This window comes from Giraffa tippelskirchi, chromosome 5 (genome assembly GCF_054371585.1).
Source record: "Giraffa tippelskirchi isolate mGirTip1 chromosome 5, T2T-mGirTip1v1.2.pri, whole genome shotgun sequence".
NCBI classification, from domain to species: Eukaryota; Metazoa; Chordata; class Mammalia; order Artiodactyla; family Giraffidae; genus Giraffa; species Giraffa tippelskirchi.
Window position 1 is genome coordinate 187,223,650 of NC_137279.1, and position 18,493 is coordinate 187,242,142.

The 18,493-nt window shown below is 43.7% G+C and overlaps 1 protein-coding gene across 1 annotated transcript; it reads left to right on the top strand.

The window, feature by feature from the left end:
- The first annotated feature begins 1,793 nt into the window (after positions 1–1,793).
- Positions 1,794–17,416, top strand: UGT1A1 (UDP glucuronosyltransferase family 1 member A1). The gene is made up of 5 exons (XM_081491064.1): positions 1,794–3,197; positions 11,529–11,660; positions 12,351–12,438; positions 12,728–12,947; positions 16,990–17,416. The coding sequence occupies exons 1-5, from the start codon at positions 2,334–2,336 to the stop codon at positions 17,285–17,287; spliced, it is 1,602 nt and encodes a 533-aa protein (XP_081347190.1). The 5' UTR covers positions 1,794–2,333; the 3' UTR covers positions 17,288–17,416.
- The last annotated feature ends 1,077 nt before the right edge of the window (positions 17,417–18,493 follow it).

The window sequence follows — 18,493 nt, forward strand, 5'->3', positions numbered from 1 at the left end:
CTTTTTCTTTCTCTGACACTATATTCTTTGCCTTGATAAATGGTGAGGCAACACCAATAAAGTTCACTTAGTTCTAAGAGGAAATGATTAACCAATGAACTCAATATTTCATCTTAAAAGGTAATAGATCTAAAAGGGTTCACCTTTTCACTAGAACAAACTGCTGATTCCATATCACCTTGCGAAACTCAAGCCAACTTGGCACTTGGGAAGCACGCAATAAACAATAGTAGAAAGTAGAGATTGGTAATCAAGTCCAGTGTGAACAAAGCAATATGGAAAAGTACAAGGTGTGTTTGGGGTAGTTTAAGTGATTCAGAATGACAGGAGGGAAAGGGGCAGAGAGAGCGATTAAGCAGAAGGGCTAGAGAAGTGGAATGAGATGGAGTCCATTCCAGAGAGTTCTAAGGGCAAAGCTGAGGAGTCTGCATTTATGCTGGGCCCTAGGAATGTGCTGACCAAGGTTTCAGGGGTGGTGGTGGCATGGGACTGTGCCATGGACGGCCGATGCAGGGAATCAAAAGGGAGTGGTAGGGACTAAGAGCCTTGGAGGCTAAGGCCTAGAAACAAGACCATGGCAGCCGGGCCTGAGAACCAGTGGTAGAATAATCCAGATATGGCACTTGCTGGGTTGGATATAGGGCCTAGAGCAAAGGGGGAAGGGGCATCACATCGATACAGAAACATTTACTGAGTCTTACTGTCTGCAAAGCCGTGGATAGGTAGAGATAGAGGCAGAGAGGGAGTCTAGTAGGGAACTCAGATAGGCAAATTGCTGAAGGATACAAGGCAGAATAGGGGCTTCCCTGGAGGCTCGATAGTTAAAAAAAAAGTCCCCCTGTCAACGCAGGAGACGTGGGTTTCATCCTTGGGTTGGGAAGCTCCCCCGGAGAAAGCAATGTCAACCCACTCTGGTTTTCTTGCCTGAGAAATCCCATGGACAGAGGAGCCTGGCAGGCTACAGTCCATGGGGTCGCAAAAGAATTGGACATGACTGAGCGAGTAAACGGTGACAGCAACAAGGCAGAATAAAGCAAAATGCTATGAAGAGTCAGGGAAGATGACTCTGTTTCCCCTGGAGGGCCCCACAGATTATCTAGAGGGAGTGGACTTGTTTATATAGCCCTTTTCAGTTTAGTAACAAGCAGCTCCAGTTTGATTCCATCAAAAGAGCTAGGAGTAGTTGGGAGGGTGAGTTTCTTCACTTCAGCGTGGCTTCAGCTTTAAAAGAAATCACCTTCCAGTGGGTCTAGGAATGCTCTTGCAGACACCCCGCTCTTCAGTAGACCCCAGAGCAAGACTACATCACCGCCTTGCTTGGTTTCCTTGGCCACCCATGCTCCCTGACCCCGGCACATCTCAGCCTGCCCTGTAGTTACCCTCTTGCTTGTCCACCAGAGCCCTCTTGACAGGCACAGACCATGTCTAACTTGGATTTCGGGCCCTGGCCCCTCGCATCATGCCGGGAGGGCCAACACTGCCATAAATCTTTGATGAATGGAGGAATTCACAGTGGATTTTGAGTGTCAGGTCTCCTCAGGTTGCAGGGCAGAAGTTTTATTGGATTTCTTAGTCATGGTTCTTAATCATAATTTTTGAGAGTGGGTGTGGACTGCCTGCTATTCATTTTGGTAAAGAGCAATTTCTGGTCTTGGGCAGAGTCACACTCTTAAACCATTCAAGTGCACAGAGGCCTCACAAAGTTCTAAGGCTCTGCCTAATGCAGTAAAGTCATAAAATCATTAACATGGTGACTGTGTTTTTACAGCCCCTTTGCTCTGTGTAATCTACAGATGAACGCTCGTGACATTGAGACTTTAGAAGAATGACTGCCCTTATTGTTTAAATTGGACTATGAATTTCAGAATGACAGATAAGTGCACACCTATGAGCCAAAGCCTTGCCACCTCTTTTCTTCTCACCTAGAATCTTGGTCTTGGTGAACTCCTGAGCGCTGGGGGCAGGGGAGGGAGTGGAGGGAGCTTAAGAGTGCATGAGCCTGAGCATGTATATAACTGAATCACTTGGTTCTACACCTGAAACTAACACAATATTGTAAATCAAGTATAGTTCAATTGAAAAGAAATAAAAAAAGACTGTGATTCCAGTGGTGCTTGGGACTTCCAGCCAGTTAACCTGTTGCCTGTGGTGACAAAGTCCTGCCCTCTTTATCTCTAGAAGTAAATGCTCAGCAGTCTGTAGCTGACTGACAGCTATGGTCACGTGGCACAAGCAAACATTAACTTGGTGTATAGTTTGGTTCCTGTGTTGTGTAAGTGAGAGAGGGCAGGCCTCCAGCAGGTGACCGTCTTGGTAGCAACGGCAGGGCAACCATGACAGCAGGGTCCCAGGGGAAACGCCCGGTCGCCCTGCTCCTGCTGCTGTGTGTGCTTGGCCCCTCTGTGTCCCACGGCGGGAAGCTGCTGGTGGTCCCAGTAGACGGCAGCCACTGGCTGAGTTTGGTCGCACCCCTCCAGCCACTGCAGCAGAGGGGACATGACATAGTGGTCGTGGCCCCTGATGCCTCTGTGTACGTTAAAGAGGAAGCATTTTACACCTTGAAGAGGTACCCTGTGCCATTCCAAAGGGAGGACTTGGAAGAGACTTTCCTCAGCCTCGGGCATACTGTTTTTGAGGATGATCCTTTCCTGAAGCGCGTGATCAAAACATACCAGAAAGTCAAAAAGGACTCGGCTCTGCTCTTATCCGCCTGCTCCCACTTACTGCACAACAAAGAGCTGATGGCCTCCCTGGCGGCAAGTAGCTTCGATGCTGTGCTGACAGACCCTTTCCTTCCCTGCGGCCCCATCGTGGCCCAGTACCTGTCTGTGCCTGCCATATTCTTCTTGAATGGACTGCCGTGCAGCTTGGACTTTCAGGGTACCCAGAGCCCCAGTCCACCATCCTACGTGCCCAGGTATCTGTCCTTTAACTCAGATCACATGGCCTTCCTGCAGCGGGTGAAGAACATGTTCATTACCTTGTCAGAGAGCTGGCTGTGTGATGTGGTTTATTCCCCGTATGGGCCACTTGCCTCGGAAATCCTTCAGAAAGACGTGACTCTCCGGGATCTCATGAGCTCTGGGTCTGTCTGGCTTCTCAGAAGTGACTTTGTGTTTAACTTCCCGAGGCCCATCATGCCCAACATGGCTTTTGTTGGTGGGATCAACTGCGCTAGCAAAAAGCCGCTGTCTCAGGTGTGTATTTGAGTGGGAACTCTATATCCCTGTGTTCTAGCAAGGACTTTGAGTGGATGAACTTGTCACGGATCTGCTGAGACAGCCTCAAATGCCTTCTCTTGTTCATTTCTATTTCACTAGTCTCTTAGGAGTGAGTTGTAATTTATAACTCTTTGGCATCTTCTTCTAGGTTGTTTTTTTTTATCAGAGACTTTAGGAAAGTGTACTTGGGCCATTTTATTCTGTGTGCTCCAGTGGATAGTAATCGATTAGATGCAACACAGGTTAAATGCCATAAACACAGGGCCCTGGGTCCAGGGTTCCTCACAGAGAACAAAATTGTGCAGCATGCACTTTGCCCATGGTCAGGTCATGCTCACAAAAGTCAAGATTGCTGAAATAATTCTTTGGCATCTATAGATCATGTGTGGCAGGGAAAATTGCCTTTATGTTCCCAGTTAAAAGTCCAGTTTCTAGATAATAGGAAGCTGAACACGGCAGTTCCACTTCCTCTAATAAAGCAAATCACCAGAAAGCCAGGTTCTGACGTTGGATTCAAAGCTCATGCATCTCACTCTCTTAAATGCTTATATATTAATGTTTTCACCCTCCACAACTGGAAGTTTGAAGAAAAAAAAAATAGCATTCACATCCTGTTTCAAGTCTTGACAGAGGGGATAGAGGAGAGGTTCCTTCTAACGGGAGTTTGGGAAGGATTCTTCAAGTAGGTGACATTTCAGTGGGCATTCCTTCATTTATTCTTCAAGTATTGGTTGGGGATCTGCTGGTAGACCTCGTACTTTCCGGATGCTGAGTCTGGCTCCTACTAGGGGCTACTATCACCCTCATAGAGTGATGAAACTTATTTCTAGTGAGCTTCTGACATGATTCATATTTTGTAATATTTCTTAAAAAAATAATTTTTGACTGTGTTGGGTCTTTGTTGCTGCCCGGGGCTTTTCTCTAGTTGCGGCAAGAGGGGCTTACTCTTTGTTGCGGTGCACAGGCTTCTCATGGCGGTGGCTTCTCTTGTTGAGAAGCACGGGTTTTAGGGGGGCCTGGCTTCAGTAGTTGTAACTCTCGGGCTTTAGAGCACAGGCTCAGTACTTGTGGCACACGGGCTTAGTTGCTCCTTGGCCAGATCAGGGATTGAACCTGATTCTCCCGCACCAGCGGCAGATTCTTTATCACTGAGCCGCCAGAGCAGCCTTCATGTTTTAAGTGATTATATAATTGTCATAGCCAGTGGAAACTTTGGGCAGCAGGAACAACACCAGGTGAGAAGTCGGGTGGTACCTGGACACCTCCATCCCACTGCTGCAAAACAGGGGCTCCAGAATGGGGGCTCTGATTTCACCCCTGTAATGTGGGGAGAGATCTCATAAGCCCTCGAAGACCCCCTGGCAATAAGATTCTGAGACCCCCATGGTCTGCTGGACACATTTGTACCTAATGGGGTGGTCTGGTGAAGAAAGAAGGTGTGCTGTCGATTTTCTGAAAGTAAGATGAAAAAATCCAGAAGTGTAGAAATCCGTTCGTTAATGGTTCTTTTTCAGATAGAGAAAAAGAAAGGGGTGAAATGTCATCAAACCAACAGGCATATTTCAGATCAAAGGAAAGAAAGTTAGCCAGCAGGTCCAAGCAAGATATTTTCGCATGTTTGCTGTTGCGTTTTGGCAAACAGCTTTTATTTATTTAAGTGATTTCCTTCTTTATTTAGGATGTTTCATGGGAGAGGCCGCAGAACTTTATCAACTGTCTTTCTTTATATCACATCTTTATATCATTTATTGACATATTTTCCCCTTAAGTGGTAAATTGTATTGAATGTGTGTTGGTTGCTGCCTTGTTTGGTGCAAGTGAGCTTAGATGTGAGAATATTTCTGTAAATTGTACCTGATAGTAGTTCCCATTGTCTTACTAAAATGCTTTTAATTTGAAATTCCATTTTTAGATATTAATATCACCATTCCTGAACTGTTTTTGTTTATATTTCTCTAGTGCCTCCTTAGTACTCCAGGTCTTCAACCTTCTTCCTTCTCTTTAACCAACATGAAGCAGGGACTTCCCTGGCAGTCCAGTGGTTAAGATTCTGTGCTACCAATGAAGGGGGCGTGGGTTTGATTCTTGGTCACAGAACTAAGACCCCACATACCGTGCTGCCAAAAGATAAACACAACAAAATAAAACCAAAAAATCTACACGGCCAATATTCTTAACCTAGTCAGGCAGATTCCTTTAACGGTTGAATTTCGCCTGTTTGCACTTAACAGTCAATAGATATGATTATAACTCTTGCGATTTATTTTTACTTTGCTTTGCCGTCTCCCTTTTTCTTGATTTATGCTGGTCTGTCGCACTGCTGTTATCTTTTCCCCTTGGTTACTTAGAGGGTGCTGCTCTGCACTTCCTTCCCTCTACTGGGGATCATACTATTCCCAATGCTCTTGGTAAAAGTCCTGAACTTTTCAAGTATAAAGATGAAATGTTTTTAATGAGAGTCCCTAGAGAAAGCACAGCTTGGTGTTGGGCATACCTTTGGGATGCCATCAAAGAATAAAGATGGCAGAACAATGCCAAGAAGAATTCCAAGATGTCAGTCCCCTCTCAGGCTGAGACCATCTCTGAGAATACACAGAGATCCAGAGACGGTGTCCACACATCCATGCTGGTTATAAGGAAAACAGTCAAACAGAGGATCGGTAAGAACAGACTTGAAGATGATGAAGAGGAGAAGAAAGAGCGGTGACAAGGAAGCTTGCAGTGTTCCTGAGTGGCTCTGAATGTACAATGATAAAGCAACATGTTTCCAACACACTGTTTCGTGAGTCTCCTTGCAAAATGAAAAGCATTTGGGAAGGAAAAATCTAATAAAAGCCTGGAACTCAAAATACTAAACTCACAACCAAAGTCAGGACTTCTAGTAAAAGCCTCCTGGGTTTCAAAGTCAGTACACTTGACAAACAGGAGATTAACAAGGCCCAGGGTGCCTGATAACACTGCAACTGCTTTTGAACCTAGAAAGGTCACCAATACTACACTAAATGCCACGGTTCTCAGTCACCCAAGACACGGTGGTGATGGAGGCGGGAGTCCTTGTCCAGTAGTAATGCACTTGGCACCCAGCTTCTTTACCTCTGGGACACTAGCTCTCAGGGCCCGGGGCCTCTGTGCTCAGACAGGAGCAGTAGGGGATGGGATGTTCGTCACCTGTGCAGTCTTACCTTTTGTTGTTGGCAAGCCACGGGTTTGTTATGCAAAAGGCTGATTAATGAAATGTAAGGAAAAGGTTCTTTTTTCAATAAATGGTTTATTTTAGGGGGGAAAAAAAAGCCTCCTGGGCATGTAGGCATGTATTTTCCCTTTGAGGGAGCCTCATTTTTTCTGGAATGGGACAAAAGGTAGGGGATTGAGCTTTATTGCTGTCAACATGTTGCTTCACACTTTGGCCATTCCAGAGAGTGTGGAGTCAGGGCAAGGTTTTGCTGTTGTTGCTGTTGTTGTTTAGCCGCTAAGTTGTGTCTGACTTTGAGACCCCATGGACTGCAGCCCGCCGCCAGGCTCCTCGGTCCATGAAATTTCCCTCACAAGAATACTGGAGTGCATTGCCGTTTCCTTTTCCAAGGGATCTTCCTGACCTAGGGATCGAACCAGCATCTCCTGCATTGGCAAGCCGATTCTTTACTCTGAGCCACCAGGGAATCCAGGTTTAGGGGAAGTTTTGTGAAGTAGGAGGTGGACCTCACCATTACTGACTCCTGTACTGGCCCAGAATCAGTTCAGCTCAGTTCAGTTGCTCAGTCGTGTCTGACTCTTTGCAACACTGTGAACCCCAGCACGCCAGGCCTCCCTGTCCATCACTAACTCCCTGAGTCCATCCAAACCCATGTCCATCAAGTCAATGATGCCATCCAGCCATCTCATCCTCTGTCGTCCCCTTCTCCTCCTGCCCTCAATCTTTCCCAGGATCAGGGTCTTTTCCAATGAGTCAGCTCTTCGCATCAGGTGGCCAAAGTATTGGAGTTTCAGCTTCAACATCAGTCCTTCCAATGAACACCCAGGACTGATCTCCTTTAGGATGGACTGGTTGGATCTCCTTGCAGTCCAAGGGACTCTCAAGAGTCTTCTCCAACACCACAGTTCAAAAGCCTCAATTCTGCGGCACTCAGCTTTCTTCACTGTCCAACTCTCACATCCATACACGACCACTGGAAAAACCATAGCCTTGACTTGGCCTAGAATCAACACTGGCTTAATAACATAGCCTCTGCAGTTTGTCATTCTGTGATTTGTGGATGAACTTTCATGCCATTTAAACTCCAGCCAAGTGCTGCTATTTAGCTTTAGGGGTTTATGGGTCTGCGTGCTCCTTTTATGCTAATCACATCCTGCCCAACACTGAGTGGGTGTGGCGGGGACATTAGACTTGGTCCTTTCTAGACAAGGTTAAAGTAAGAGTGGGTTTTGTGAAGGAGAGGAGGTCTAGAAAATGGAGGAAATTCAGCGTGGGGGTAGGGAGGATGATACTGCCTCCCTGATCTTTCAGATAAGCCTGATAGGAAAGGCCAAGACAGCTGCCGGGAACCAGGAGCCTCAAAGAGGGCCTGAGGCTGTTGGGGGCAGACTAGACAGTGGGATAGCCTGGGAGTAGGGCTGGCCAGTATTTGGGCTTTATGGCCATGTTCAGAATCAAGGTTGGCAGCCGTCTCTGAAAATCAGGTGTGCTGGGCCCTGTCTGAAGTCTCCTAGTTCACGGCCAGGGTAGCCAGCATCCTGGTTTGTTCAGGATTATTCTGGTTTTAGGGCTTCCCAGGTGGTGCTAGTGGTAAAGAATCCACCCACCAATGTAGGAGATGTGAGAGATCCAGGTTCGATCCCTGGGTTGGAAGATCCCTTGGAGGAGGGCATGGCAACCCGCTCTAGTATTCTTGTGGATCACAATAAACTGTGGAAAATTCTGAAAGAGATGGGAATACCAGACCACCTGACCTGCCTCTTGAGAAACCTGTATGCAGGTCAGGAAGCAACAGTTAGAACTGGACATGGAACAACAGACTGGTTCCAAATAGGAAAAGGAGTACATCAAGGCTGTATATTGTCACCCCACTCATTTAACTTATATGCAGAGTACATCGTGAGAAATGCTGGGCTGGATGAAGCACAAGCTGGAATCAAGATTGCCGGGAGAAATATCAATAACCTCAGATATGCAGATGACACCACCCTTATGGCAGAGAGTGAAGAAGAACTAAAGAGCCTCTTGATGAAAGTGAAAGAGGAGACTGAAAAAGTTGGCTTAAAGCTCAACATTCAGAAAACTAAGATCATGGCATCCGGTCCCATCACTTCATGGCAGATAGATGGGGCAACAGTGGAAACAGTGGCTGACTTTATTTTTCTGGGCTCCAAAATCACTGCAGATGGTGATTGCAGCCATGAAATTAAAAGATGCTTACTCCTTGGAAGGAAAGTTATGACCAACCTAGACAGCATATTAAAAAGCAGAGATATTACTTTGCCAACAAAGGTTCATCTAGTCAAGGCTATGGTTTTTCCAGTGGTCATGTATAGATGTGAGAATTGGAGTATAAAGAAAGCTGAGTGCCGAAGAATTGATGCTTTTGAACTGTGGTGTTGGAGAAGACTCTTGAGAGTTCCTTGGACTGCAAGGAGATCCAACCAGTCCATCCTAAAGGAGATCAGTCCTGGGTGTTCATTGGAAGGACTGATGTTGAAGCTGAAACTCCAATACTTTGGCCACCTGATGCGAAGAGCTGACTTATTGGAAAAGACCCTAATGCTGGGAAAGATTGAGGGCAGGAGGAGAAGGGGACGACAGAGGATGAGATGGCTGGATGGCATCATCGACTTGATGGACATGGGTTTGGATGGACTCAGGGAGTTAGTGATGGACAGGGAGGCCTGGCGTGCTGCGATTCATGGTGTCGCAAAGAGTCAGACACGACTGAGCAACTGAACTGAAGTGACTGAGCACACACACTTGAGGCTTACAAGAGAGTGGGTGAGAAATGCCACACCTGAGAACTTAGTGTGCTACAGTTTTATGATCAAAGGAAAAGCAGGGAGGGGGAGAAGACCTTTGCCTTTCTTGAGTAGACGTCATGCTTCCATCATTCACTCCTCCTCCAGGGGAGTTTTCTTGTCCCTATATGGTCAGGCTAGGTCCACGATTATGTGTGTAGACAGCAAGTCCTAGGAATCATTAACTTACTGAACTCACTGGGCAGGATGTGGGTCTCACGCTACCATTGTTTTACTGTTTTGGGGCACACACCATGTTCTGCTGCCTGGTTTTGTTAAGCAAGCCTGCTTGGTTTTGTGGTTAAGGAAACCTGCTTTCTCAAGTAATCGTGAACTTACAGGGGTCTCCTATGTTTTTCTACTTAAAATCCCCTAGTGGGATTAACTATGTAATCATCTATTTTGTCCCTTCATTCTATCCCTATCATTTTCAGAGCTTTTATTTGACATTGATCTCTAAATCTATCCCTTATTCCTTAAGGTATAGGCCTTTGCCAGGTCGTAACCTGTAACGTGTACTTACTAGCTGGGATCCCTGCCATCTCTGATTCTCACCCTACACACACAGACATTTTCTAATATCCATCTTCCTGCTTCATTCAAGGAGCCACAGATTACTCGGGTTCTAGTAGTAGTTGTAAGATTCATTGTTAACTGGCAAATCAATCATAGTTGATAGTTCAAATACACCAAAACTCACTTGATGGGTTCAGTTCTTGGTTGGGGAACTAAGATCCCACAAGCTGCATGGCATGCCCCCAGCTCCCACCGCACCCCCCCCCTTGCCAAATTACTCCTTGATTTTAAAAGTCGTCACAATGGCAATAGGATGCTGTTAGTAAAGGGAAGGACTTTGAATGCACTCAGCCCCTAGTTTTCGAATGATCCTGTCTCACATGCAGAGGAGAACAAGCTGGTATAACCCACACAGGGGTTGGCATGCCACCCTCTCTCTGTTCTTCATTCCTTATTCCTTGGGTCATCTGGCCCTGATTCTTCCAAAAGTCTCCTTGCCTCGTCTTGAGCTTTGTCCTTAAGTAGCCAAGGCTGTATGCCTGCAGGTGATCTTGGCTGGATGCTTCCTGAGTCAGTGGAGCAGCCTTACACGTGCAGACTTCCTTGGATGACTGTGAGGGACATAGTGAATTAAGGAACCCACTTTTGGAACAGGAAGCTGGCACTAGGTGAGGGTCATAGGCTGGGTGCGTGAAAATTGCGCCTGTTTCTCTTTCCTACCAAGAGGCTTTGGAGGTCAGGGTTTACTCACATGCCCTTAACCTTCTCTGAACCTGACAGAAGGGGCTCAAATCGCTGGGACACACTTGGCAAGGGTTTCTGTCCCTTATTTTGTGTTTTTCATACCTAAGGAGGAACAGTTTACAGAATCAGCAGAGAAAGATCCAAATATGTTTCTGTATATTCTTTCTGCTAAAGCAGGCAAGTTGACTTCAACACCTTAGAAACTCTTCTCCAGGAAAGGTTGAGAAAATGCACTGTTGATTGGTTACATTTCAGCATGGATTTGACATGGATATGAGCTTTACTCGTTCATGTGTATTGACTGCCATAGGGAAACACTGCCGCAGGCTGCAGGGAAGCAAGAGTTGTGGAAGGATTTTTTGCTATTTGAGGTTTTTCCTTAATCGTGAGTCTAATTCTTAATGTCCTCTGTAGCTTTGTGCTTTGACTCCATTCATTCTTTCAGCATAAAAAGAATATTCTAGAGGTCTTGAAAAGTAATACGGGTCTTTACATAGATTTTCTTAGAGAGGAACTGTCGGAGCTTTCGAGTCCACAGAGTTTGCTGAAATTCTCTTTGGACAGTGTTCCTCTCCTCCAATGTTTCCTTTCGCAGAATCTGCTGAAACCTCGCTCCTCTCTGCAGGAGGCTCCTTCCCCTTTCCTCCCTTCTTCCTATTGCCTTCAGCTCGCTCCTTCAGCCCTCCTCCCCAAAACCTGCTTCCTTCCAAACTTTCCCAGCTGCGTGAAGCCCTGGGGATATGGATCTGGCTTTACCTCCCATTACTTTGGAATCTACATTTCAAAGGAGAACCCAGGCGATAACTCTGTAAGCAGGAAGCCTTCCTCCTTTGTGATGGAAAGGACTTGGGGAGGGAGGGAAGTTACAACACACATGAATACTTTGTGTCTCTATCACACACACACACACACACACACACACACACACACAATACACACTCGTATAATCACTTTCTTAAGAGGAAGATAGCTTATTCAGAGCTGAATGCATACAGTCACCAAAGAATATGAGAAAAAATTAACTGGAAATTTCTCTTCTGCTTCTAGGAATTTGAAGCCTATGTAAATGCTTCTGGAGAACATGGAATTGTGGTTTTCTCTTTGGGCTCAATGGTCTCAGAGATTCCGGAGCACAAAGCTATGGAAATTGCTGATGCTTTGGGCAAAATACCTCAGACAGTAAGAAGATTCTATATGATTTTTCTTTTTTATCTATCTTCACAACAGTTCTAATTCCAGACTTTCAATAACTAAATTAATTTATGAGTTGGGCTTTAAACTTGGATTTCCCTGCCATTTCCCAGTTATTATTAATAATCCAAAGTTTCTTTTTTTTTTTTTTTTCTATTTCACTCTCAACTACACTGTTAAACCATGATCCACTGCACGAGGTCTCTTTCTCTCTTAACTGACTCAAAAGTGTATTAAAGAGAATTTATTTTTTAGAATTAAAATGAGCAGGATAGTGTTTCTTCATATTGCGTAAGAATATTTCTCCAGAAAGCAATTGGTGAGGACACTGGATTCATTTCTTAGATTTCTGCTTTTGTAGTTCCACGCCCACTCATTTTATTATGTAAAATTTCCCTTGAAGTGCAGAAAAGTGCAAAAATCATAGATATACAACTTGCTGAATTTTCACAGATTCACAAAGTGAACACACCCATGGAATCAAGCCTCTGGAATGAGATGCAGAATGTTACTTGTCTCCAAAAGCCTTCTTAATCATCATACCTCCCACCTTTTCCAAGATTATATTCATTCAGAGACTCCAATTTCTAGCTACTATAGCTGATGTCTTGTTTGTTTTAAAAATTGTATGTGTACGTTCTTACACTTGGGTTTTTTTTTTTTTTTTGCTTCTGCAAGGTCCTGTGGCGGTACACTGGGACTCCACCACCGAATCTTGCGAAGAATACAAAACTTGTCAAGTGGCTGCCCCAAAATGATCTGCTTGGTATGTGGGGAGGATTTAGCATGTAGGGTCTAACCAAGCTTAAATTAAGAAAGTCACTCAGGCAGAGCTATTCTAAAGGATTGTTTAGCTGGAAAGGATTATTGTCAACGTATCCCACATTGCCTTTTACCCAGTAGGATATCTCAACCCACATTCGCTTCCGCACATTTCTGCAAGGGCCACGTGTGGATGGCACTGGGCCCTGAGCGTGCCTGGAGAACCCAGATGATGTCAGATGGTGAAACTCGGTGGCTTGACTGGTGGCATCACCCCCTGCTTTTCTCCTCAGGTCACCCAAAGACTCGGGCCTTTATTACACATTCTGGTTCCCATGGCATTTATGAAGGAATATGCAACGGTGTTCCCATGGTGATGATGCCCTTGTTTGGTGATCAGATGGACAATGCAAAGCGCATGGAGACCCGGGGAGCTGGAGTGACCTTGAATGTCCTGGAAATGAGTTCGGAAGATTTAGAAAATGCCCTGAAAGCTGTCATAAATGACAAAAGGTAAGAGAAAACTACCCAGGAATACTTGTTACCTGTATTTTGGCCATCTCTCACAATAACCGTTCAGATGCAAAAACAAATACACCAAGATCTAGTTTATAAGGAAGATGACTTGGGGTTATTACCACTTATTTTATACAAAGGTGCTTTAATTCCTATAGAATTTATCATAAAAATGATTTTAAATATTATTTCCCCTGGTATACTTAAAATTTCAATTTATTTAAAAAATGTCAATATAATAAATGTCTGATCTCTAAGTTCCTGCAAAGAGAGAAATATTCCATTAGAAGAAGCATAGTGTCCAAGATAAAAACAAATCAGGTACTTAAAGGTATGGCTTTTCCCAGCACTGAAACCTGTGAGAAATTTTGCCCATGGGGGTTTGAAAATCTGTGGGTGTATGTGTGTATGTGAGATATGCTATGACAAAGGCTTGTGATAAAAGCAAAGTCAAGTTTGTTCAAATGTGGCTCTGAAAACAAATCAATAGGCAAAAGCCATTAGATCAAATTATCTCTGTGTGAACTTTATTGTATTGCTGTCAATTGCTACAAGTAATAGGCTGATCAGAACCTTCTAGGAAGAAGTTATGGACAGAAATGGACTTCATCCAACAGTCAGTTATGTATGTGCACATGCATGCATGTGTGTATATGTGTGTGTATCTATGAGAGTATCAGGAACCTTTACCCATAGTTTCTTCATTTTGAAGGAGACATCAGTCAGGAAGACAGATGTAAAAAGACTGGAATGTGTTCACATAGGAAGAGACACTACGCAGGGGAAAAACCAAACCTAGACAAGGGAAAATGAGCAAGAAATGATGGTGCTCACATGTGTGTGAAGCTTCTGATTAAAAAAGAATTGTCTACATAACCCCACGGTTAAGTGCCCACAGTGTTAGTAACAACCTTCGCAGAGGAGTTGATGTGGTTCTTATCCATCATTTCAATCGGCTCCTGGCAGCCCAACTTGTCAGCATAAGGTCATGCTGTTCACGCATCACTACAATGGAAGCCTGATTTCTTTTCATATGCTGGAAACTCATTCTTGAGGTTCATATTGGTGATGTAACTTTGACCTTTTGTTCAGTGGTATGGACAACTACTTGTAATCTAAAAGTGACATGGTAGAAGTTCTCTGGTACATTACTATTTAAAAAAAAAATCAAATACTAATCAGTCATTTCAAGTTACTAACTTTATTCCTTTCTGATCCATCTCATGTGAATCTCCTTGTTCCCAAAACTCTAAACTGGGACTGCACCCAGTTTAGAGAAGCGGAAAGATAAAGAGATAAAGAGAAGATAAAGAGAAGTGAAAAAATTTCCAACATTGGGTTATAAAACTAGGCCATAACAGGTGCTTAATAAATTAATGAGTGAAAGTCCAAGAAAATCTATTTTGTATGAGACAATTTATATAAAGGAAGGTGTTTAACATAATTTATGGCCGAGTGTTAATAATACATTATAATAATATACCCACATAAAATGATGGACACGTTTAAGGACAGATACGACCACAATCACTCCTGAATAAGTGTCCTGCTTTTCTGTTTCTTCCCTCTTTTCTTCCCCTTGCCACCTCCTCCTTCTCCTTCTCTTCCTTCTCTTTCTCTTTCTTCTTCTAGTGCATCCATACTAAGAGATCAAGTATCAAACCCATTTTGGAGCTGGATATTGACACAGCTGTTCAGTTCAGTTCAGTCATTCAGTCGTGTCCGACTCTTTGCAACCCCATGAACCACAGCACGCAAGGCCTCCCTGTCCATCACCAACTCCCGGAGTCCACCCAAACCCATGTCCATCGAGTTGGTGATGCCATCCAGCCATCTCATCCTCTGTTGTCCCCTTCTCCTCCTGCCCTCAATCTTTCCCAGCCATCAGGGTCTTTTCCAATGAGTCAGCTCTTCGCATCAGGTGGCCAAAGTATTGGAGTTTCAGCTTCAACATCAGTCCTTCCAATGAACACCCAGGATTGATCTCCTTTAGGATGGACTGGTTGGATCTCCTTGCAGTCCAAGGGACTCTCAAGAGTCTTCTCCAACACCACAGTTCAAAAGCATTAATTCTTCGGTGCTCAGCTTTCTTACACTCTCACATCCATGCATGACCACTGGAAAAACCATAGCCTTGACTAGACAGGCCCTTGTTGGCAAAGTAATGTCTCTGCTTTTTAACATGCTGTCTACGTTGGTCATAACTTTCCTTCCAAGGAGTAAGCGTCTTTTAATTTCATGGCTGCAATCACCATCTGCAGTGATTTTGGAGCCCAGAAAAATAAAGTCAGCCACTGTTTTCCACTGTTGCCCCATCTATCTGCCATGAAGTGATGGGACCAGATGCCATGATCTTAGTTTTCTGAATGTTGAGTTTTAAGCCAACTTTTTCACTCTCCTCTTTCACTTTCATCAAGAGGCTCTTTAGTTCTTCTTCACTTTCTGCCATAAGGGTGGTGTCATCTGCATACCCAAGGTTATTGATATTTCTCCCGGCAATCTTGATTCCAGCTTGTGCTTCATTCAGCCCAGCATTTCTCATGATGTACTCTGCATATAAGTTAAATGAGCAGGGTGACAATATACAGCGTTGACATACTCCTTTTCCTATTTGGAACCAGTCTGTTGCTCCGTGTCCAGTTCTAACTGTTGCTTCCTGACCTGCATACAGGTTTCTCAAGAGACAGGTCAGGAGGTCTGGTATTCCCATCTCTCTCAGGATTTCACAGTTTATTGTGATCCACACAGTCAAAGGCTTTGGCATAGTCAATAAAGCAGAAATAGATGTTTTTCTGGAACTCTCTTGCTTTTTCGATGATCCATCGAATGTTGGCAATTTGATCTCTGGTTCCTCTGCCTTTTCTAAAACCAGTTTGAACATCTGGAAGTTCACGGTTCACGTATTGCTGAAGCCTAGCTTGGAGAATTTTGAGCATTACTTTATGAGCATGTGAGATGAGTGCAATTGTGTGGTAGTTTGAGCATTCTTTGGCATTGCCTTTCTTTGGAATTGGAATGAAAACTGACCTTTTCCAGTCCTGTGGCCACTGCTGAGTTTTCCAAATTTGCTGGCATATTGACTGCAGCACTTTCACAGCGTCATCTTTCAGGATTTGAAATAGCTCAACTGGAATTCCATCACCTCCACTAGCTTTGTTCGTAGTGATGCTTCCTAACGCCCACTTGACTTCACATTTCAGAATGTCTGGCTCCAGGTGAATGATCACACCATCGTGATTGTCTGGGTGGTGAAGATCTTTTTTGTACAGTTCTTCTGTGTATTCTTGCCACCTCTTAATATCTTCTGCTTCTGTTAGGTCCCTACCATTTTTGTCCTTTATTGAGCCCATCTTTGCATGAAATGTCCCTTGGTATCTCTAATTTTCTTGAAGAGATCTCTACTGTTTCCCATTCTATTGTTTTCCTCTATTTCTTTGCATTGATCACCGAGGAAGGCTTTCTTATCTCTCCTTACTATTCTTTGGAACTCTGCATTTAAATGGGTATATTTTTCCTTTTCACAGCTGTTCACATGGTCCAAAATAAACAGGAATCCATTTTTTCCTTAACAGGCTGCATAGACACTCCCTCATGCAAAATTTAACACTTAGATGGTCTGATGCCTCAGTAGTTGAAAGTATATCACTGTCTTGGATACGGCACTTTAAAATGTCTTTTACGTTGGCTACAAGTGATTATTTTCAGTTTCATTGAATGGGAAATCATTAATAATTTCTGAGATGACCTGTTCCTTTATTTCTTTATCTAGTTACCGAAAAGTATGACTAATTTCCTATAAGGATATCACTAGAAAGAGAAGAAGAAGAGTAGGAAGCAAGTTTCAAATAACTTAAAATTTTGGCTTCCAGTTTTAAGAGATGAAGAATATTTGGTGTATGTGTGTGTGTTTCTGATTACAATAGAAACTCTACCACGTTTGGAAAATCTGGTAGCGTTCCTAACTGGAAGCAAGGATAGAGGGAGGATGGTTCACTACTGCTGGTGTTCCAGGCATTCACATAACTGTCTTTGTGTTCAGCTATAAGGAAAACATCATGCGTCTCTCCAGACTTCACAAGGACCGCCCCATAGAGCCTCTGGACCTGGCCGTGTTCTGGGTGGAGTTTGTGATGAGGCACAAGGGCGCCTCCCACCTGCGCCCTGCGGCCCATGACCTCACCTGGTACCAGTACCACTCTCTGGATGTGATTGGCTTCCTCCTGGCGGTCGCGCTGACCGTCATCTTCATCACCTTTAAGGCCTGTGCCTTCGCCTTCCGGAAATGCTTTGGGAAGAAAGAGAGAGCGAAGAAATCTCATAAATCCAAGACACACTGAGAACTGGGTTGGAAACTTTAGAGAAAGGTTAAATTCATGTTATGCTTACTCAAGAACTACTTTGCCAGAAAATGACGCCCCAGAGTGTGTTTTGAAAAATAAAAATGATCCAGTCCCTAGTCACACACACAGGCAGAGATATTTGAGTCTCTTTGCTGCTCCCTCCAGCACTTTAATCTGGACTTCACTTGTCATCTTTCAAATGACTTAAGAGAACCGGTAGGTCCTTCCTTCAACCTATAATACTTTTCCTACTCAGAAATGGGACCTGTCTGGGAGCCATGTCTTCCTCCGCCTCCCCCCAGGAGTGTATCCAGCATCTGTAGATACATTCCTGCACCAATTATGGCTGGTTCCAAATTATGCTCAAGCTTCACAGATGCCACTGTGCATCTAAATAAGGAGATGTCTGTTCCTTGTCCTTGATGTGATATGAATGAATGATATAGAGTTCTTCTAAGACAGTGTGTGATTTCTGACTTTAGTGGGGAAAGAATGATGTATAAAATTGGTGGGTGATGTGCCTGAGTAGATAATCATTGCTTGTGCCAAACAGATTTGAATTTGACAGATGCCTAAATTATAGTGACTGGAAAGTATATTTTTTCGATGTGATAACTCAAAATACCTTAATAAATTTACATTAATTATATTTGTTAGGTGTTCTCTTCATGGGTGTTGCATTTATTTGTTATGAAACTACATGTTCTAGCTACAAAAGTAATACATGATTCTGACAGAAAATTTGAAAAAGGTGTACACGTACACATGCAAGGAAATTAAAGTCACCATTACTCATGTTCCCTGCAAATAACCACGCTTGTTATTTTGGCAAATATGTGGAGTTATAAAATTATTGCGAATATACCATATTTGGTATATTGAAGGAAAGTGAATGAATAATTTAGAAAACACATTCTTCCTTCACCTTACCCCTTACCCTATTGTGAATGCTTTCTCCAGGTCTTTATATAACATTTAATTTAAGGGGCCAAGGAATATTCTATTGCATGAATATACCAGGATTTATATAACCACAACTTCCAGGTGTATTCACTTTTATTTTCCTTTATAAAAAGGACATCACTAAATATTCCAGTAGCTAAGTCTTTGTACATACATATCCGTGACTTTTTCCATGGGAAAGGGCCTTCCAACAAATCAAAGTTTGTTTGTTTTGGCTTCATTAATGTGAGGATTCACGGG